Source organism: Rhincodon typus, chromosome 9, assembly GCF_021869965.1.
Source record: "Rhincodon typus isolate 14 chromosome 9, sRhiTyp1.1, whole genome shotgun sequence".
Taxonomy (NCBI): domain Eukaryota; kingdom Metazoa; phylum Chordata; class Chondrichthyes; order Orectolobiformes; family Rhincodontidae; genus Rhincodon; species Rhincodon typus.
Genome location: NC_063340.1, coordinates 74,680,569 through 74,703,841, shown reverse-complemented (window position 1 = coordinate 74,703,841; position 23,273 = coordinate 74,680,569). Strand labels below are relative to the sequence as shown.

At 40.4% G+C, this 23,273-nt stretch overlaps 1 protein-coding gene across 1 annotated transcript in view; it reads right to left on the bottom strand.

The window, feature by feature from the left end:
• Positions 1-6,426: 6,426 nt before the first annotated feature.
• mocs3 (molybdenum cofactor synthesis 3) overlaps positions 6,427-23,273 on the bottom strand; it is a 53,535-nt gene continuing 36,688 nt past the window's right edge. Inside the window, exon 12 of the mRNA XM_048600907.1 lies at positions 6,427-8,578. Coding sequence (XP_048456864.1) covers positions 8,421-8,578 — 158 coding nt within the window. The 3' untranslated portion in view covers positions 6,427-8,420. The remainder of the gene's footprint in view (positions 8,579-23,273) is intronic.

Genomic DNA, 23,273 nt, shown 5'->3' with positions numbered 1-23,273 from the left:
GGTAGGAAATGGGGGTGCGGCTTGAGGTGGGAGGAGGGGATAGGTGGGACAAGCTGGGCTGGTTTTGGGATGCGGTAGCGGGAGGGGAGATTTTGAAGCTTGTGAAATCCACATTGATTCCATTGGGCTGCAGGGTTCCAACGCATCATCATCCGACACTTCTGCCATCTGCAATCCAACCGCACCACCAAAGACATTTTTCCCTCCCCACCCTTATCTGCTTTCCGGAGGGACCACTCTCTCCGCGACTCCCTTGTCCGCTCCACACTCCCCTCCAGCCCCACCACACCTGGCACTTTTCCCTGCAACCGCAGGAAATGCTACACCTACCCCTACACCTCCTCCCTCACCCCCATCCCCGGCCCCAAGAAGACTTTCCACATCAAGCAGATGTTCACCTGCACATCTGCTAATGTGGTATACTGCATCCGCTGTACCCGTTGTGGCCTCCTCTACATCGGGGAAACCAAGTGGAGGCTTGGGGACCGCTTTGCAGAACACCTATGCTCGGTTCGCAATAAACAACACCTCCCATTCCTCAGACGACATGTCCATCCTGGGCCTCATGCAGTGCCACAACGATGCCACCTGAAGGTTGCAGGAACAGCAACTCATATTCCGCTTGGGAACCCTGCAGCCCAATGGTATCAATGTGGATTTCACAAGCTTCAAAATCTCCCCTCCCGCTACTGCATTCCAAAACCAGCCCAGCTCGTCCCCGCTTCCCTAACCTGTTCTTCCTCCCACCTATCCCCTCCTCCCACCTCAAGCCGCACCCCCATTTCCTACCGACTAACCTCATCCCGCCCCCTTGACCTGTCCATCCTCCCTGGACTGACCTATCTCCTCCCTACCTCCCCACCTACACTCACCTTTACTGGATCCATCCTCGCCTCTTTGACCTGTCTGTCTTCTCTCCACCTATCTTCTCCTCTATCCATCTTCTATCCGCCTCCCCCTCCCTATTTATTTCAGAACCCCCTTCCCCTCCCCCATTTCTAACGAAGGGTCTAGGCCCGAAACGTCAGCCTTCCTGCTCCTATGATGCTGCTTGGTCTGCTGTGTTCATCCAGCTCTACACCTTGTTATCTCAGACATATGGCAGTAGTATATAGTGTGAAGTATGAAGTCCATCCTATGCTAAAAATCTTCATCCATGCTTTGTTACCTCTAGATTCAGCTGCGCCAACAGTTCTCTGACTGTTCTTTCTCTCATTAGCTGAAAGTCATCCAAAATTCTGCTGTTCATGTCGTCATGTTCCCTTATCAGCCTCGTTGCTGACCCCCATTGGCTCTTGGTTAAACTGTGCCTTCACATAAAAATTGTCATTCTTAATTTTAAAATCCTGATGTAGTCCCTTTTCCATGTGATCTGCTGCAATCCTACAACTTTCCAATCTATCTACAGTCCTCCAGTTCAGGCCTGTTTTGCAACTTTGGCTGCCATGCCCTCAGCTGCCAAGGCACTGAATTCTGAAATTCCCCTCCCTAAATGACTCTACAGCTCTGTTTATCTTTCCCTAAAAATGTTCCTTAATGCTATCAAGTTTTTTGGTAATTTTATGTGGCTTAGCGTCAGAATTTGTTTGATGGACCTGTGAAGTGCCTTAGGTCTTTCTAGTATGTTAAAAGTGTTATGTTCATGCCAGTTGGTGTTTTGGAAGTGAACAGCTTTGCAAAAAACATGGAGGTAGTATCATTCAAATGGTACTTCTAAAGTAAGGTGCAAGAGCAGAGGGACTTGGTGCATATTGATGACGGCAGGGCAAATTGATAAGGCAGTTAAGAAATTTAAAGGGATATTTGGCTTTGTAAATAGGATCTCTGAATATAAAGGAAGTTCATATTTATTAAAGAGGAGGCTCTTCCGTTAAATGGAGAAGTTGGTATTATTTCCTTAGAATGTGGGAGATTAAAAGGATATTGAAACTTGGATGGGGTGGGCTTAATACAGCAAGGAATGAGAAATTATTTGCCCCAACAATTGATCAGTAACCAGCGGGGTTTTTTTTGCATTTTTCTTAAAATCCATAGAGAATAATGAGACAACATTTCTTTACTCAAAAAATTAGGATAAACTACCTAAAAAAAGAGTAGGATCAGATTCTGTAGTCACTTTCAAAAGACAATTGGATATGTGCTTGAAAGAAGACAATAGTTCTTGGTTGGGGGGAGCATATTTTGGATTTGGAGCAACGGTGGAAAGCCCTTGTATTGAGCCAGCGCAAATGATTGACCATCTCCCCTGTAACGTTCTGAGTCTTATGGTGTCTGTTATGTTGACCAAGGAAGGTTACAGTGTTGTCTAGAATCAATCTAAATGGTTCAACAAATCAATGAGAAATATATAGATGAGACTCATGTCTATTGTCAAACAAAATAATGTGGGTCATTGCTTGTTGACAAAGAATGGGAGAAGTAAATATAATTGTTTCAGGTTTTAGATGTCTGCATAAGACTAGATTAACTTTGCAGCATTTTTAAAGGACATCCCTTTTGACAGATTATGCTTTAAGAAAACACCATCGATTTGAATTGCTTGCACTCTAGTTTATAGTATAGAAAAAATCTTTTTGATGTGCTAGTTGCTGTACTGAATTTGCCCAATACATACTCTCGTTATTTTCAGCAAAACCTGAAAACTGTACATACACATGAACACAACTGCCACTCACCACAAACATGACCTGCAGCAAATGTGCATGTAAACATCTCTGGGTACAGTTGCTACAAAATAGTGTTTCCAAATCCATGTGTAATTACCACAGTAGTGTTTGGAAACCTCCATGAAGGGGGGGGGGTCACTGAAATACATTTTGATCACTTTTTTTAATCTTCATTACCTCAAAATATTAGGAATGTAAAAATACTTTCAACTTGGAGGGGCGTGAGTGTTGAAAACCTCTGCTTATGTATCCAACCAGAGTTGGCTAAAAAATTACAAAGTCACTAGATTTTCTATTTTGTGATTTAGCACACCAGGCCTCAACAGCTGAGGTGATTTTTCTTTGAGTCTGGAGGCCCATATTTATATAGTTCTGCCTTACAATCACAGTTGCACAGTTCAAACACTGTTCATATCCTAATGCAATGCATTAATGTGTCAGGATTACCTTTTATGTTTGTGAGCATGAGGTCTGTTTTGTGGACACGAGTATCCAGCTTCATCATTCACCGCTTCCAATTTCAAACACCTATGATGTTCGTCTGACACCATCATACAAAAGCAGGGAACTGTGAGAAGTGAAGACTGCTCCTGGCCGTATTTGAATTACATTGAAATAGTTTTTATAAAGTGTAATGAATAACTCATTCAAGGATTCATATTGTTAACAACAATGAGGAATAGTACACTGAGAATCCTGCCTCATTTTTCCACAACCTGACCCAAAATGTAAAATATTTGAAATAGACCATCAAAAAACAGATATTTTGCCTGACTGCTATTCAAGATAAAAGTAATTCACATCATCTTTAACTGAAAAATATCATAAATTAGTCAGACAGCACGAAAACAGATCATTCATAATTCATTAACAAAAAACAAAGGGTTTTTAATCTATGTGAAATTGTACGGTTTCAGAATACACACAGATTCACAATTAAGACACACAAAAGACAGATATGGTTGATTTGGTGGAAACACATAGACAGGGTAAGCAAAATTATGAAGATCACAAGTCAAGATTTCAAGGGTGGTGTCTTTCACACAGTCTTTTTAAATTTAGCACAGAAAGCACACTTGTTTGCCGGGTGATAGTCGTAAATTTATTTGATAATTTATCGGGTTTTCTTGTTAGAATTCATTTTTTCCAAGATTCATTCATTTTCTGTCTTTTCCCCCCAACGTGGAAAGACAAAGCACAAGGGGAAAGAGATGGATGTTTTCAGTTTTCATACTCTAGACAATTCCCTCTGCCTTGCACTTGCAGCTTTAAAAACTTTCTAGCTCAACCAGAGGACTGTCATCATGCAGTATTTCCTTACCTCATATGCCTCACTGTCCCACTCACACTCTCACTCTCACTCTCCCCCTCACTGCTTCAAAAAGCAATATTGAATTGCGTAGCAAAAAAAGCAGCACTCAATTTTCAGGTTATACTTCAGTGATACAGCAGTCCGACCTCCATTTCGATCTTTTACTCCAAAAAAGTATTCCCTTATAATACACTGAGAATAACTGTTAGGTTGAAGATTGAAAATTTTATACGCAAGAAATAAAAACCTGGTTTGAGAAGACAGTTAACAAGTCTGAAGTAACTTAAATCCAAGAATGCCCCATGATTTTTTAAGGTTATACAGTAAATCCCTACTTAATGTCAAATGTTATGTTGTTTCACTTTAACATTCAGTAGTGTCAATATATATCCATTAAACACTGACACTTTCCGAACAAAATTTGCCAAAAGAGGATTTATTTTGTGGCCTGTATACACACAATTTTTTTTCCTGCAGTGCTTCTACTCTTACCCACAGATCTTCTTCTTCCTGTTGCAACACAGCACTGCTTTTCATCCTTGCCTCATGTCATTGCTTTACATCTCTTATCTATGTCCCCAGTGCATTCTTCAGCTCCTCATAGCTCCACCTAGTGACAGATTTGGGCCGGTATCGGTAGTCATGGGACTTCAGCTACCTGCACTGACCCAAGCTATGCCTCGAGGTGGAGCCCGGTCAATCCAGTACTTCATGAGAACATCTTTAAATAGATTTTACATTAAATATTATATTGAAAAGAATTAATACATGGGAACATGGTTGGCATGGACTGAGATTCTGTTTCCAAGCTGTATTACTAATAAAAAATACATTTTATTTTCCAACAATTTCAATGAAGAATACACCATGCTGTACATATGGTCATGTATTTCAAACTGTACATAGTTTGTGAGAAGAAACTCTAGCTTTAACATTGATTTTTAAAGGAACATATGATTCACAGTCATTTCCAAGTCAAAATTCTCAGGAATGTAACTACAACTTTAAGAAAAAACTCCCTGTCATGAAACAATTGGAAACTAAACAATGGACTTACATATACATAGAATCCCACAGCATGGAGAAACAAGCCATTCAGCCAAACAAGTCCACACTAACCCTCCAAACAACATCCCAACCAGACCCAAACCCTGCCCTATCCCACGGCTAATGCATCTAATCCACACATCCTGAACACTAGGGGTAATTTAGCATGGCCGATCCAACTAAAGTGCACATCTTTTGACTGTGGGAGGTAACTGGAGCACCTGGTGGAAACCCATGCACACACAGAGAATGTCTGTGTGGAGTTTGCACAGTCACCCAAGGCTGAAATCGAACCCTGGTCCCTGGTGCTGAGAGGCAGCAGTGCTCACCACTGTGCTGCCCTTACCTCTGAACTTCTTGGGGACAGGACACCTCCAGTTGCCTCAGTGGACCCAAGTGTGGGTCCTTAAAACAATGAGATGTATGGATCTGGGGATTAGTTCAAATCTCTCCCTAGAATGTGGCAAGCATTTTTAAATGTAGGAATAGACTGTAGGGAGGTTTTGTTTTGGTGTTTTACCTGGTTTTCTTGCAGAATTTTAAATTAAGGCACAGAACAGGTTTGGAGAAGACAAACAGAGAATTTGCCAGGAGTTATGGATTGGGAAGAGGGCCATCAGGAACCAGTGGTATTTCTGATTTGCAGTCACTGAGCAAGAATGTAGCCAGGCCTGTGTCTGATCTGAGTTATCCACAATCATGAGGTGTTGAAGGATTCTTAGATAGATGCTATTGGAAAGACCTCATGCAATATTTCTTGGGAATAGTGGGAACATGGAGGAGAATCAATGTGTAAATTCCTGGAAATTGGTACAATTAGTTGCACTTGGTCCCAGAAGTTAAAAGAGATGCTACATGGAAATTCGGGTGGAAATAAAAGTAGAACGGAGAATGTTCTATTGAGATGTTCAGGCTTAAAGTGTCAGTGTTTATAAAATAGAACATTAGGTTAATATCAGTTGCCTCGTTTTAACTAATGCTGTAAAATATGTTTAAAACATTAAATTTTGTGGCATAATTCTTTCAGTTAATAATTAAATTTGAAATTCTTTTTAAAAGTTACTGGTCAGGCAGATTTACATTAGTAAGTCAGCTGAATAAATATTAATTCATGAAATGGATTCAGTAAAATTGAACAAATGAAAATCTTCAACTAAGTTCTGGCTTCAATAACATCAACACTTATTACCTGTTGATTCTGTAATTTTACTCTGCAATTTTTAATCTTCCAACATATGGAAAGATTTTTTTAAACTGCAGGTCAAAACATCAATTCTTTACTGCAACTTGGTTACAAATAGAATTTGTATGTCAGACAGCAAGGAGCAGTGCAAATGGAGGAGGAAACTACTAAGCAAGCGAAGTGTCTGTATACAATTCTGTAATCCACAACAGACCATAAAAAATTTCAAATCGCCTTTTATTAAAGCATATCCTGTTCACTATACAGTGTTTTCTTACAATAAAAACTATAATTATAAGGTTCACAGAATTATTTTCTCATTAGAGCTTTGTACATATTAAATGACTCAAGATAAAGAAGCACTTGAAAAAAACTACAAGGAATATGTTAAGCACTAGACCTGAGATTTATTTTCAATCTTGGTGATTATTCTGAAGGATTGGTGTATATTCTCCCTTAGAAAGCAATGGTTAAAAACAAGGCAGATACTGGAAAGATTGACTTTGCTCGATTTTTCCTATCCACTAAGTCTACAATGTCAACTTTTAGAATGCCAAAACTCCCAAATTTGATTAGTTAAAAGGTGTCAGCACGTTAAAAAAAAACTGGCATGGGTCATATGTTTTTACAATACTATCATACAAATAGATATTTTACTTCACATATAATGATGTCATCTATGTTACAGAGGATAGGTTGTGATTCATTGTTTACAATAAACAGACCTAATAAGTTCACATTTAATTAAATGAGGTACATTTATTGAATAAATCTCATGCAAGAACTGCAACAAGAATTGCTATTTCCTAATTGGTTTGCAGAAGTCTTACTTAGAAGTAACAGAATCAAGAGTGCCACAGTCAGCTTTAAAAATGAAATCATTTCCTAGGAAGCACCAAATTTCGATCTTGAAATATTCACTATGTCTTCCAAACAATCCATCCTGCACCACAAAGTTGAAAATGTTCAGGAACTGATATTGCCACTGTAATGCTGAAGATAAAACTCCATACTCTTCATGCAAATTTATAAAAAATGTGCACTTAAAAAGGCTGAATAGGCTAGGGCTTTTTTTTTAAAGGAGTGTCGGAAGCGGAGGGTGACCTTATAGAAGTTTATAAAATGATGAGGGTCATGGACAGGGTGAATAGTCAAGGTCTTTTCCTCAGGGTGGGGGAGTCTAAAACTAGAGGGCATAGGTTTAAGGTGAGAGGGGAAGATTTTAAAAGGGACCTAAGAGACAACTTTTTTCACACAGTGGGTGGTATGTGTATGGAATGCCAGAGGAAATGGGGGAGGCTGGTACAATTACAGCATTTGAAAGGCATCTGGATAGATGTATGCATAGGAAGGATTTACAGGGATATGGGCCGAATGCTGGCAAATAGGACTGGATTAATTCAGAATATCTGGTTGGCATGTTCGAGTTGGACCGAAGGGCCTGTTTCCATGCTGCACAGCTCGATGACTCTATAGCTGGTCTGGTTGACATCCTTGAAACATAGGTTTCCCATACGAGACAAAATTATATCACAGATGTTATGTTATTATGTATGTTAATGGAATCCATGTAATATTTAATATTGTTGTGGCAAACCTAAGGGCAGCACTTGCGTTATATACACAAATGAATATATAGTTTAAAAAAACCCAGTCCATTGTTAAAAATATGAATTGCTACATTAACTTCCATAGTATCAGAACTGCCAGACTTGCACCAATGTCATAATTATTAAAATACCCAAAAGCCTATGTGGTAGCAAATTAAAGCAAACATCTATTGTCAGTATTTCTGCATGTGTCATCGGCTTCATCTGTGGCTTACTCATCAATTACTATTTAAACGTTAATTTTGATATTCTCTCAATATTTCAAAATTAGTAATTCAGCAGCACAGTATTTGGCCTGTAACACAAGATACTTAATAAAGTGAATCAACCCCAACCCGAGAGATTTTCTGTACACTTGTACAGAGTTACTAAATTGCTGGTGTCCTTACTAAATCAGTTAAATACATCCAATACAGAAAATAGCACATACATTATCTTTCCTTAACTGAAAAGCACTTCAAACGGAATAAATCTGTGGAATGTTAAAAATGATTTTCCACTTGTATCTATTGACAATTAACAGTGCACTGAATAATAAACACATTGTAATTTTTTTTTAGAAATGTGTTAACTGATTGCCTTCCCTTCCCCGTTTCCAGCAATCAATACTGTGGGAAAGTTGGATCAATCTTACAGGCCCAAGCCATTAGGCCACCCTGAATATCCTTCACCGATAATGGGGAGAGCTCATTGTCAAGTATCTCTTGCAGGATTTTAACAGCCTTCTGGGAATCATTTCCTTGTTTACAGATAACATAGACTGCAAGTTAAAAGAAAAGGAATTAGGTCATTACACCTGTTGGAACAATATTGTTATTACAGGACAATCATTAATGGCTCAAAATTTAGGATTTATCACTTAAACATTTGGTTGCTAGGGCTAATAGTAACCTTGTAAAAAATACTGCAGCATTTTCAAAGGACCAGCAGCCCTTTCTTCTGATAAGTGGCAACAACTTGCTGATAAAATATACAATATTGAACAGAATCATTGGAGGAAAATATATTGCGAAAACTTGAAATGTAGACTATTTTTTCATTAGTAAGTCTACATTGTTTTGGTTACTATTTTCATGGGAGGCTGAAATGCTAGCCAACATATATTAGTGAGGTAAATCAAGAGTGCGCCCCTGCTGATGGAAGTTCAAACTGATTTATCCAAGATAAAGCAAGAGTGGTGCCTACTTGGCAACAACTTGCATGTCTACAATGCAGTAAAAGTTATCAATTAAAATTTGATGCCGAGCAGTGTAAAAGCAATATTATGACAGGTGGCCATAAACTTGGCTGAACAGCCAGATTTTAAAGGTGCATCTTAAAGGAGGAAAGAGAAGTGAAGAGAAAATGTGCCGAGGGCTTGTCAGCTGATGATACATAAGGCCATAAGTTATAGGTGCAGAATTAGGCCATTTAGCCCATTGTATCTACTCCATCATTCAACTACAGCTGGTCTGTTTCTTGTCCAATTCTCTTGCTTCCTCCCAGTATCCTTTGGTCCCCTTATTAACGAAGAACCTATCTATCTCAGTCTTACATACATTTAATGACATAGCCTTGTGCAGCAGGGAGTTCCACATATTCACCACCCTCTTGCTGAAGAAATTCCTCCTCATCCCGGTAGCAAAGGGTCATCCCCGTCGTCTGAAGCTGTGCCCTCAGGTCCTAGTCTCTCCTACTAGTGGAATCATCTTCTCCACATCCACTCTATTCAGGCCTCTCAGTATTCTGTAACTTGCAACGAGATTGCCTCCTCATCCTTCTAAACTTCAAGTACAGACATCCTCAACTGCTTCTTATATGACAAGCCTGGGAACAGACTTGTAAATCTCTTCTGCATCCCCTCCAAAGGTAAGATATGCTTTCCTTAGATACAGGGCCCAAAATTGCTCAGAATATTCCAAATGCGGTCTGACCAGAGATCCATCATACAGCCCTGCTTTTGTATTCTCGCCCTCCTGAAATGAATGCTAACATTGCACTTACCTTTCCAACTGCCAACCGAACCTGCATGTTAATTTTAAAAGAATCTAAACTGGGACTTCTAAGCCTCTTTTGCCTCAGATTTCAAAAGCCTGTCTCCATTTAGAAAATACACTTTGGTACAAAAAATAGAAGTATATGACATCACACTTTCCAACATTATATTCCATCTGACACTTTTTACCTACTCGCCTAGCCTTTCCAAGTCCTTCTGCAGCCTCCCTACCTCTTTAAAGCTACCTGTTCCTCCATCTATCTTTGTATCATCTGCAAACCTAGCACCAAAGCTCTCAGTTCCTTCATCAAGATGTTTAAATGTATAACATGAATAGTTATGGTCCTAACACTGACCCCTGAAGAACTCCACTACTCACCGGCTGCCATCCTGAAAAAGATCCCTTTATCCCCACTCTCTGCCTAAAGCTGCCAGTGGTGGAAACCTATAAATCAGCAATGACGAAAAGACCAGAATCGGAATAACACAAAGATCAAGGAAGGTGATAGATCTGAAAGGAGATTGCAGAGATGAGAGGTGCTATACAATATTAATATTAAAAGAAGTGAGGCACTGTCAGACTAGAAGACAATACATATAACAAGTGCATGGTATGATGGGTGATGGTAACTTGGCGAGTTAGGATATGGGCCACACAACTTAGAGTTAACTGAAGTGTACAAAGGGTGCTTATGTGGCAGGTCAGCAATGAAATAGCCAAGTTAAGAACTAAAAGAAACACAGATAAGAGTTTCAGCAATACGTGGGCTGGGGCCATTCCAAAGACAGGCAGTATTACAGAAGTAGATATAGGCAGTCTTGGTAACAGAGAAGATGTAGGGGTCAGAATCCCAGCTCACCATCAAATAGAAATTAGGGTTGAAATACTCTGATTCAGTCTTTGATGGTGGCAAGTAAGGGCTGAGGCTGATGAAAGGCAGTATACATGCTCATATTTTAAATACAGAAGTTTCTAAAATAAAATGTCACTTATTCCATTTGACAATCTATACCAAAATTAAAGCAAAACTTTCAAATCAGTAGTAAATTAGAACATTTTGCAATAATACTTTCTCTGTTTTTCCTTTATTTCAAAAGCATTAATTATCTAAAAACCAGTTCAATCTGATGTCTCAGTTCAGAGATCGAGATTGTTAACCATGGAGTTCAAAACTAAATTGGATTGAATTTAGTGCTCAGGTTACCCATAAAGATGTTCCAGGAAGATCTTCAATCCATCCCCATATAGCACAGCTAACCAAACAGAAGTATTCAGTTTATTCAGACATGATTGCATTATACACCTATCAGGTCACATGAACTTGAGAGATCAGGTTACTTGAACTGAAGCACTGGTGACTGACTACACTAAGCTGCATGTATAACAAAATGAAATACTAATCCTCAAAACAGCGTCGAAATATTTATTGTGGTTCTGCAATAATGGATCTGCTCACATGTAGTGAACTGAAAACAAGCTCTTTTTGAAAATAAAATCTTTCTGCCATCAACTGCAGTACAAATAGCATCTAAGATTTGTTTTTTGACTGCACTGCACCTGTTCAGTCAGATTTATATACAAATTCACATTCATTATGATGTGTAGCCCTTCCTACAAAACTAAGCAGTCGATTAGGTTTTTAGCACACAAGATGTTTCTTTTTCATGCTGTGTGAATCTGAATCCCTAAATCTAACCGTTCTACATTACCAGACCTTCTCCCATTTACAGTACAATTGTTACTTTTATCTTTTAAACTAAAATACACCACTTCACACTTACTGGCATTGAATTCCATTTTCTACATTTTTGCTCATTCTATTGCGGTTTCTCTTCATTCTAATTGTCATATTTAACGCCCTTCATGACCTCACCTTCTCCTTACCACGAACCACAACCAATCCTAAAACCTAACCAATTGCTCTCTGCTATTCTGACTTCAACCTCTTGTGCATCTTCTCCTCTCTGTGCCACTATTAAGCTCAGTGCCTTTAGCCATCCTGGTCTACAACCTGGAATTGCCTCACTGAATCCTTCGATCTCCCTTTAAGACTGTTCTTAAAATCCATCAAACTTTTCATTATTGTTCATAATTTTATTTTGGCACAGCGTTGTCTGGCTTACATTCTGATGATGTCTTTAATGACTATTGTAAGTGCAAGTTATTGCTGTTTAAAGCACTGTTTTTGTGACAGTTGCTGTGCCTACACACACTTTTTAAAACAAAGGCTACAAAAGCAGGCCAACATCAATTACTCTCGAGTACTTCTCTGCCAGGTCATTACAAAATAGTTAGATAAAAAGATTTAGATTAGGGAATAACACAGCAAATAGTCTTTGGTGTAGGAGAACCTAAAAATGAATGAAAACAAAAAAATGACCATATTAACTAGGTTACACACAGAAATGCAAAAACGATTTATGTTCAGTGCCAAAATCCTAGCTCTGTGATACAACGAAAATGGGTTTGGAGCTATAATCTGCAATATAAAAAGACTACAAAATATGAAACAAAAACGAACTTCTTGAGAAACTCCGTAGGTTTGGCAGCACAACTTGCAGGAGGGAAGCAAACAAATGTAATATAGTCACCCTTGAAGATGACACAAAAATAGGTAAAAACGCAAGTTGCTAGAGAGATAAAAACAGTTTACAGAGGGATATTAATAGATTACATAAGTGGGCAAAAAGTTGGCAAATAAAGTATAATATGGAACAAAGAAAAGTTTTTCATTTTGGAAGGATAACAAAAGAATGGACTTGGAAGCACTTGTGTAGGAAACACAGAAAGCTAGCATACAGGTAGAACAGATGATCAGGAAGGCTAATGGAATGTTGGCCCTTAGTTCGAGATGGTTGGAGTGTAAGACTAGGGAAGTCTTACTGCAACTGTAAAAGATGCTGGTGAGACCACATTTGGAGTACTGACAGCAGTTTTGATCCCCTTCTTTAAGAAAATGATAGGACTTAATTCAGGCAGTTCAGAGAACTGGTCGGTATGGCATTCGCAAAGCTATCAGGGATGCCAAGAGACAACACCAGACTAAGCTAGAGTTCCAGACTAACCACATGAACATACGTCAACGGTGGCAAGGCTTACACAATATAACAGGCCACAAAATGAAGTCACGTACAATTGCTGACAATAAAATATCCCTTCCTAATAAGCTCAATGCATTCTGTGCTCATTTTGATCAGAAGATCAGTGACAGCCTCCGGTGCACCTGTACCCAGTTAGTGCCGCCAATGTCAGATCGGCCTTGAGAGTGAATCCACAGAAATCGACTAGCCCGAATGGAGTCCCTGGCCATGCGCTCAGGACCAGCTGGTAGGAGTATTTGCAAACATCTTTAACCTCTCCATGATGCAAGTTTCTACCTGCTTCAAGAAGACCACTATCATTCCAGTGCCATAGAAAAAAATCATGCAACATGCCTTAATGACTACCACGCAGTGGCTCTGACATCCATCATTATGAAATGCTGAGAGAGGTTAGTAATGGCATACATCAATTCCAGCCTCACAGACTACGCTGCTCCAGTACAGTTCACCTACTGGCACAATTGTTCCATGGCAGATGTCATCTTCCTGGTGCTACATTGATCCCTGGAACAGCTGGATAGCAAGGACATCTACCTCAGACTCCTATTTATTGACTTTAGCTCCGTCTTCAACACCATAATTCCAATCAAACTTATTTCCAAACTCCGAGACCTAGGACTCTGCCCTCTCATCTGCAACTGGTTCCTCGACTTCTGGACCCACAGTCCACAATCAGTAAGGATCACCAACACATCCTCCTCTATAATAATCCTCAACACCCGTTCCCCACAAGGCTGCGTACTCAGCCCCTTACCACGCTCTTCATACACTCATGACCATTGGCCAAATTCAGCTCTAACTCCATCTACAAATTTGCTGATAATACCATTGTAGTCAGTCAGATCTCAGACAATGACGAAACACTGCATAGGAAAGAAATGGGCAGCTTAGTGGCATGGGATTAAGACAACAATAATCCCTTAATGTCAGCAATAAATAAAGGAGCCGATAATTCACTTCACTTCCTGAAGTCGAGAACATGCCTTTGTCTGTATCAACGGTGTGGAGATGCAGGTGGTGATCAAGAACTTCAAGTTCCTAGGAGGAAATATCACCAACCATCTATCCTGGTCCATCCATGTCAACACTATACTCAAGAAAGCACACCAATGCCTCTGCTTCCTCAGAAGACTAAGGAAATTTGTATATCCACAATGACTTTTACCAATTTTTATAGATTCACCATAGAAAGCATCCAATCCGGATGCATCACAGCTTGGTATTGCAACTGATCTGCCTAAGACTGCAAGAAAATTATTACAGATAATTGTGAACACAACCCAGATCATTACAAACACTAGCCATGCTTCCACTGACTCAGTCTACACTTCCCTCTGCCTTGGGAAAGCAGCCAATGTAGTCAAGGACTCCTCCCATCCCAGTTATTAGCTCTTTGACACTCTTCCATTGTACAGAAGATACAAAAGTTTGAAAAAAATGTACCAACAGATTCAACAACGGCTTCTTCCCCTCTTATCAGGCTTATGAATGGACTTCTCATATTAGTTGATCTTTCTCTACACTTTCTCTGTAGCAATATTTTCTGCATTCTGTTCCATTACTCTGCTGTACTTACGTAAGTTATGATTTATCTGATTAACATGCAAAACAATACTTTCCACTGTACAGTTGGTTCTGACATAACACAATAGTTCCGTTCTCATGCAATCTCACATTATAAGAAAATCATGCAATAACGGCAACATTTAAAGTGATGGGGATGGAATTATGTTATAGCCAATACAGGTAGAGAAAGTTCACGTTCTACAAATAAAGTTCTATAATTCTTCAACCACATTAAAACCCATTTGTGTTGAAGAAACATGCGTTATATCAGAATCAACTGTACTTCAGTACATGTGACAATAATAAATCAAATCAAAGAAGGTTCACTAGCATGATCCCTGGTATGGAAGGACTGTTTTATGAGCAAAGGTTAAACAGGTTGGGACTCTACTCATTGAGGTAACCTCTCATTCTTCAAAATTCCACTGGAGCATATAGGAATCTTAAGGGGCTTGACAGGTAAATATGGAGAGGACGTTTTCCCTCATGGGACAGTCTACAACCATAGGGCATAATCTCAGAATTAAGGGGTACCAATTTAAAACTGAGATGAGGAAGAGTTTCTTCTGAGGACAGAATATCTTTGGAACTCCTTGTCACAGAGAGCTGTGCGGGCAGAATCCTTGTATATATTTAAGGCCGAGATAAATTGATTCTTGGTCAGTAGGGGAAATCAAGGATTATAGCGAGAAGGCAAGAAAGCGGACGTGAGGAATGTCGGATCAGCCACAATCCTACTGAATGGCCAAGGCGGCTTGAGGAGCTGAATGACCTACTCCTGTTCCTATTTCTTATGGTCTCATGGTTGTCTGTAGAGTGTGAAGATTTTGAGTCCACTGACACTTCATCAGAATTGAAAGTAGTTGGGAAATGGTGCTAACTATGCTGACGACTTTTCGGAGGGAAAGTGGGGGAGGTGAACAGAATACATGGAGACTGTCCACATGTTCTGTTCACTCCTTTCTCCATGCCCGTCTCCCTCCTGTCATCACATAAATACCACATTTTCTCACCATAAAATGCAATCATATCATATTATTTAACACCATTTGAAATTGCAAAGCATTCCATGTTTTATTGAGCTAATGTGTATTAACCTCCACCTCTTCTCACTGGTGAAAGCAATCTTGCGTCAGTTATCCATTATTGCATTATTTCACATTAGACAGATTTTTGATCTACAATGGAGTCAACAGGCAGGAAGTTGGGAGTCAAAGCCACAACCAAATCAACTATGATCTTACTAAGTGGCAGAACAGACTCATGAGACCTATTCTGGTTCTTTTCTCCCCTCCAACATTCTTATAATTTTGAATACTTCTACAGATCATCCTCTAACTTTCTATGTTCTGAAAGAAAGCAAAAATATTTTTCAAAGGCTTTGTTCAAAACTGCAGCCTCTCATTCCTGTTTTAAAAACCAAAGAAATAGAAGCAGGAGTAGACCATACTGCCCATAGCCCTTTATTCTCAAATACCAAAAATGTATCTCGGCCTTAAATATACTTAACAGAACATCCACACACACACTCTCGAGTAGACAATTCAAATCGTTAACAGTGCTCTGAGTGACGATATTCATCATCTCACTCCCTGCCAAGGGAAACAACTACAGTATCAAGCACCTTAAGAACCCTGAATGTTTCGATGTGATAATCCCTTACTTTTTAAACTCCAGCAGGTTTAACACAAATTTACCCAGCATCTGATAACAGGGCAGCCTTTCAAAGGATCCAAATCTAGAGAACTTGTACTACCAGAAATGTGCACAGTACTCCAGTGTGATCTCACCAAAGCACTATACAATTGCAGCAAGACTTCTTATTCTTGTACATCAATCCCTGATAACATGACCATTCCCTTTCGTAACTGTCTACTGTAAAGTGTTTCCTCTAACCTGTGCAGCCGCTGGAGTTCCTCCAAGGTTCAGTGCATGCTGATCATCATGCCAACGAACTCACGTCCAGTTTCAAAACAAAGCCACAGCAGCGCATGACCTTAGAGGTCAATGCAACGAAAAATAATGTATTGGTTGTAAGTTACAATGTTTCGTGTGGCAAGTCATCAAATGCTTTTGGAAATCAGAACACAAGAATATTATCACCAGGAGCAGGACTAGACGATTCAGCCCCTCAAGTCTGTTACATCATTTGATGCATTCATGCTGACGTTTCGGGTTGGGACCCTTCTTCAGAAATGGGATGGGGAAGGGAGCTCAGAAATAAATAGAGAGAGGAGGGGTGAGGCTGGGGAAGGTAGGTGGGATGGTGATAGATGAGTGCATGTAGGCAGTAGCTGGGATTGGTCAGGGAGGTGGAAAAGGCGGATAGGTAGGAGAGACGATGGACAGGTTGCGTCAGGTCAAGGAGGCGGGGATGACAGGGACGGTTGGTCATGGGGTGAGGCCGGGGGGTGGGGAGATTTTGAAACTGGTAAAATCCACATTCAGGTCATCAGGATGTAGGCTCCCAAGGAGGAGCAGCACCTCATATTCCGTCTCAGGAGCCTACAGCCCGATGGCCTGAGTACATATTTTACCCGTTTCAAGCTCTCCCTACCCTCCGGCCTCATCCCACGACCAACCCTCCCTCTCATCTCCGCCTCCTTGACCTAACACCTATCCGTCACTCCCACCTTGCTGACCAATCCAGACCACTGCCTACGTGCACTCACTTATGACCAACCCACCTACTTTCCCCAACCCCAACCCTCCTGTCTCTATTTATTTCTGAGCTCCTCTCCCCATCCCCATTTCTGAAGAAGGGTCCCAACCCAAAACATCAGCTTTCCTGTTCCTCTGATGCTGCCTGGCCTGCTGTGTTCCTCTAGCTCCACTGTGTTATGTCTAATTTATCAAATATCTTTTATGGAACTACCATGGAGATATCTATGATTTTCTAAATACATTGTCAAGAACTCCTCAATAATAGATGACTTATGTCACACAGAAGGATAGAAACATCTAGGGGTACAGACAGTTACATTCTTAAAGGTGACAATTTTGGCAGAACTCCTAATGTATTCCCTACATCTGTACATTTTGATTTCCTCAAATAATTCAATTTATTAGAATTTAGTACATCTTCATTACAAAAACCAAGGGTTGTTTAGTAATGTTCTGTAATTCAGTTTGAACTTTATTGTGTTTCGATTTCCTCTTATACCTTCCTTTCCAAAAAGAAGTGCCACAAGTGCACATGCCATGACCTCAAAAACAGAACTCATGATACAGACTTCAGAAAATTACGGCTCCTGTCATGCATTTCTTCAAGTAGCCTTATACTTTTGTACTATTTGGTGTCTGACTAGTTTTTCCTTTAGACCACCCTTCTACATTATAAAGTTACGATCAAAACCTCAATAACTATGTTTTAAGCTAAGTACATAAAAGCTAATGCTTTACCGTGCATGTAGTGTGCTTTTTATTAAATTCTGTAACTAGGGAGGAACAGTAGGACTGACAAACAATGATTTTGTTTTCATCAAGGCCTCGTGTGTGGCATTTTAGCTTAATCAGCAGGTTATGTCCTACTCCAAAACTTGAATTTGGGATCCCAAATGGCATTTCAATACTGTACATGAAAGTATTTCACGAAAAGAGAGAAGAATGTTGAAAAGGAGACAGCCAGAGATAGTGCTACCTCACAGAGGAGGTTCAGCTGCTTGTTTATGTTGGCAATAAAAACATAATTTGATAAAAGACATTATGTCAAAATGTTCTGCCTTGTATTCTTCAAACAATTCACAAGAAATGCCAGCTGAAAAGAGAAAGCAGAAGTTACACTGTTGACGAAGTGTACTCTGATTGGTAGAAGTGTTGCCATGGATAGTGCACCAGTTATATGATGACTGACAGATCACTCCCAAGTTTTGCCTCCTTTAGAAAATTTAAACAGTTTAAGTCTGGGCACAGCCTTGCCCAGAGAACTGAACCAAAAAAACAGTTCTACCAGAGTTCACTTGTCAACTAATCAGCACTCTTGTCTCACAGTATAAATATTGTTTTCCCTCTACATCTAGTATTTCTGACAAATCTCCTAATGAATGCAAGATGAAAGGCTTTGACAAATTATGCCTACTTTCAGTAATACCTATGGGCTATACTAACAAACAACTAACATGTCTGGAAGCAGTGTGCAGCAGTCAGCATCGCAGTGAAGCAGACTGGGAGAGTGCAGCAGACCTCCCGATCTGCTTTACAGCAGTCAGTATTGCCAAAAAGCAGACCAGGAAGAGTGTGCAGTGAGTCAGATTTGCTGTGAAATAGATTGGACAGAATTCAGCACTAAAGCAGTCAACAATCAGTGCAATGAATTTGGTATAAAACAGTGCAAAAGGAAAGTGAACATTGTGCAACAGGTGAAGAAATCTCACTGCAGTACAGCATAAGTGTCTCTCAGTCTTTCTAAAGGGTTAGTACAGTTAGTTCACCTTTTGGTTAGTACAGAGAGTTCAGATGTGAGTAAGTTGGGGAGACAGTTTTTGTTAGAGAGTAATAACTGTAATTTTTGAGTAGCTAATTAAATTTTAGCTTGTCATCTAACAGTCATTAGAGAAGGTTAGTCATGTCAGTTGGTGGGGTTGTGTGTTCCACCTGCGAGATGTGGTCAATCATGAATGCCAAGAGCATCCCTGATAACTACATTTGCAGTAAGTGTGTCCAGTGAGCAGCTGCTCACTGAATGAATGGATCTGCTTGAGCAGCAGTTGGAGAGCATCATAGATAGAAGTTATAGAAAAGTGGTCACACTGAAGATACATGAAGAGAGATGGCTGAGCACTAGACGGGGCAGGCGGTCAGTGCAGGAGTCCCCTGTAGCTGTCCCTTGTCAAACAAGTATTCTGTTTTGGATATTGATGAGGGGTTGGCCCATCAGGGGTCAGCAGCCAGCGCAGTAGCACCACAGCTGGCCCTGCTGTGCACAGGAGAGGAACAAAGCATTGCAGAACAATAGTAATTGGAGATTCAACAGTCAGGGGCTTCTGTGGCTTGAGAGAGACTCCAGGATGGTATGTTACCTCCCTGATGGCAGGATCATGGATGTCTATCTTGAAACAGGAGGGTGAAAGGTAGAAGTTAACAACAATTCAGAGAACTAGGTAGTAAACTAACAAGCAGGACCTCTAACGTGGTAATTCCAGGATTACTCCCCATGCCACGTGCTAATCAGGCTACGAACAGAGACAGAGTATTATTGAACATCTGGCTAAAGAGTTGGGGAAATTATCAGCTTTGTCAAAACAAAAAGCAAACAAAACAAAACAGCAGCATACCGAAGGTGTAGGTAACTAAAAACAGATGAAGTCGTTGAAGAATATCGAGAAAGTAGGACGGAGCTCAAACCTGGAGTTAGGAAGGCTAAAAGGTTATGAAATATCCTTGACCAGCAGGGTTAAGGAGAATCCCAAGGCATTTTACACATATATTAGGAGCAAAAGGGTAGCTAAGGAAAGAGTAGGCCCACTCAAGGATAAAGGAGCAATGTTAAATGTGGAGCCAGAGGAAATGGGCGAGATCCTTAATGAGTATTTAACATCGCTACTCACTAAAGAGAGGGACGTGACGGATATGTTGAGGTTAGGGGAAGGTGTGTGAATACTTTCAGACATGTCAACATCTTGAAGGAGGAAGGGTTGGGTAAGGTAGACAAGTCCCCAGGCCAGACAGGATCTTTCCTGGGATACTGAGTAGCAAGGGGTGGAACTAGCTGGGGCCTTAACAGTTTCATGGCATCTTCTTTGGGCTCAGGCGAGGTTCCAGAGGACTGGAGAATTGCCAGCGTTGTTCCTTTGTTTTAAGAAGGGAAGCAGAGATAAATCCAGGTAATTACAGGCCAGTGAGCCTGACGTCAGTGGTGGGGAAGCTGTTAGAGAAGATAATGAAAGATAGGATTTATTCATATTTGGAAGCAAATGGACTTGTTAGCAGTAGGCAGCATGGGTTTGTGCAGGGAAGGTCAATATTTGCGGTTTTTTTTGAGGAGGTGGCAAGAATGATTGAGGGAAGGTCAGCAGATGTTGTCGACATGGACTTTAAGGTTTTTGATAAGGTACCTCATGGCAGGCTGATACAGAGGGTAGAGTCTCATGGGATCTGGGGTGAGCTGGCGAGATGGATGCAAAACTTTTTTGGTCATAGAAGACACAGAGTAGCAGTGGCAAGGCGCTTTCTGGCGTGGAGATCAGTAACTAGTGGTGTTCCACCAGCATCAGCGCTGGGACCTTTGTTTGTAGTATGTATAAATAAATGATCTGGAGGAAAATGACTAGTAAGTTTGTGGATGACAAAGTTGGCAGAGTTGCAGATATTGAGGAGGACTATCAAAGAATACAGCGGGATATAGACAGACGGCAGATTTGGGCAGAGAAATGGCAGATGGAGTTTAACCTGGACAAATACGAGGTGATGCAATTTGGTAGACTGAATTCAAGTGTGAATTATACAATAAATGGAGAACCCTTAAGAGCACTGATATACAGAGGGACGTACCAGTCCACAGATCCCTGAAAGTACCAACATAGGTGCATCAGTTGGTCAAGAAGGTAATACAGCACATTTGTCTTCATTGGCCAGCGCGTCAAATATAAAAGTTGGCAAGTTATGTTACAGCTGTACAAAACTTTACTTAAGCCTCATTTGGAATATTGCGCGCAGTTCTGGTTGCCACATGACCAGAAGGACAGAGATGCGTTGGAGAGGGTGCAGAGAGAAAGTTGATCATCATGTTGCCTGGTCTGGAAGGTTTTGGTTATGTGGTTATGTGGAGAGGTTGGACAAATTTGGATCATTTTCACTGGGAAGACAGAGGCTGAGGGGCAACCTGATAGAGGTTTACAAAATTATGCGACAGATAGATAGAATGGCAAGTCAGAGGTTTATCCTCCAGGATGAAAAGGTCAACTACACAAAGGTAGAAAAACAGGAGGCTGGAAGAACACAGGTATTACCCTATAAGACTGAATGTGGGGTTGGGGGAGCTGCAGATAAAAAGAGGCGAGGGCAGGTAGCAGAATGATGGTAATAAGTGGACATTGGTAGTAGGTATGACCTGGTTGGTCAATGGGAGGGTTGAATCCGGTTGGTGGCTGGAAGAGAGGGTCAGAAAGTGGAATGGAATGGAGGTGGAGGGCGCAGGAAAGGGAGCCAGGGATGAGTGGGAAGGTTATTTAAAATTGGCGAACTCAAAATGTTGTGTCGTCTGGACTGAAGGATGCCCAGGCGGAAGACAAGGTGTTCTTCAAATTTGCATTCCAAGTCGCTGCGACACTGAAGGAGGCTGAGGACAGACAAGTCGGAGGGGGTTGGAATGAGTGGTGACCAGGTGGTTAGGCTGCCTGGCCCATAACAGCCAGGCAGAAAGCAAATTTGAAGAATGACACCTTGTCTTCCGCTTGGGCACCACACAGCCCAGAGGAATCAACATTGAGTTCTCCAATTTCAAATAATCTTCCCACCCATCCCCCAACCTAAGGAAATACTTCATCAGAGGTTTGAATTCTTTATTTAAACAAAAACTGTCAACTCCAAGCTTATTTGAACCCAATGCCTAATCTCACCTTGCAATTAGGCAAGAAAATATCAAATAATGTACAACAACTGACAGGCTACAGATAAGTCTTCCTTCCACTTTTTGAATTCTGGCTTTGTATTCTAAATTGATTTAATGCCAATTCGCAAGGGTTTGAATGAATGGAGTGTAGCAATGTGTCTTCTATCATTGGACACAACTTGTAATGCCTCATGTCTTTTGATGGCCTAACAACTTTGCAGCAAATAAATTCTGCCAGAAACTTCAGAGCAGGTCTAAGAGGCAAGCTGTGTGGTTGTGCAGAAATGTAATCATGGAGGATGGTTCAATCAAACTACTTTGTTGTTACAGGCAAGGTGTGCCCAAAACTATTTTCTCCAACAGCGATTGTATGGAAAGAGCATCTGAGTAACACATTGATTAAAATGATTTCACACAAAAGCTTAGTGGGTGCCTAATTCAAATGTAATGTATCCATAGGGTAGGTGTAAAACTAAAAATTGATTCATCTATGCATCCTTGATGAGGACGGAAAGTGGATATTGTGCGTGTTCGTACGAGTCTCAAGTCTTCTCACTCTGTGGTACAAAGTCACTTTTTCAACTTAAATCACCATGCTTGAGTTTCAAAGCCTTGCGAATTGGCTTTAAATCAATTTAGAATACAAAGGCAGAATTCAAAAAGTGGAAGGAAGACTCATCCATAGGCTGTCAATTGTTGTACGTTATTTGATATTTTCTTGCCTAAATGCAAGGTGAGACTTGGCACTGGGTCAAACAAGCTTGTAGTTGGCAGGTTTTTATTTAAATAAAGAATTCACACCTCTCATGAACTATTTCCTTAGGCTAAAGACACTATACGATATACAAGAGCCTCCAGCTCTTTCTTTAATTCCTCAAATGGAATCAGCTACATTTGCAGGGATTTCAAATGAAGATCTAAACTTAGGTTCACGTAGCATGTATGAAATTGTGATATGAAAATGTAAACAAGAATTTCCCAATTTATGAAATGCTAATTATAAAAAAAACTTAATATTTCCAAGTCTTGCATGAAGCATAAAATGAAATATTGTCCTCTATTGATAGAGATTGAATTTAAAAAGAGATGTTATGGTGCAACTGTATACAATTCTGGTAAGGCCATACCTGGAATACTGTGTACACAGAGATAGTAGGAACTGCAGATGCTAGAGAATCTGAGATAACAAGGTGTAGAGCTGGATGAACACAGCAGGCCAAGCAGCATCAGAGGAGCAGGAAGGCTGACGTTTCGGGCCTAGAC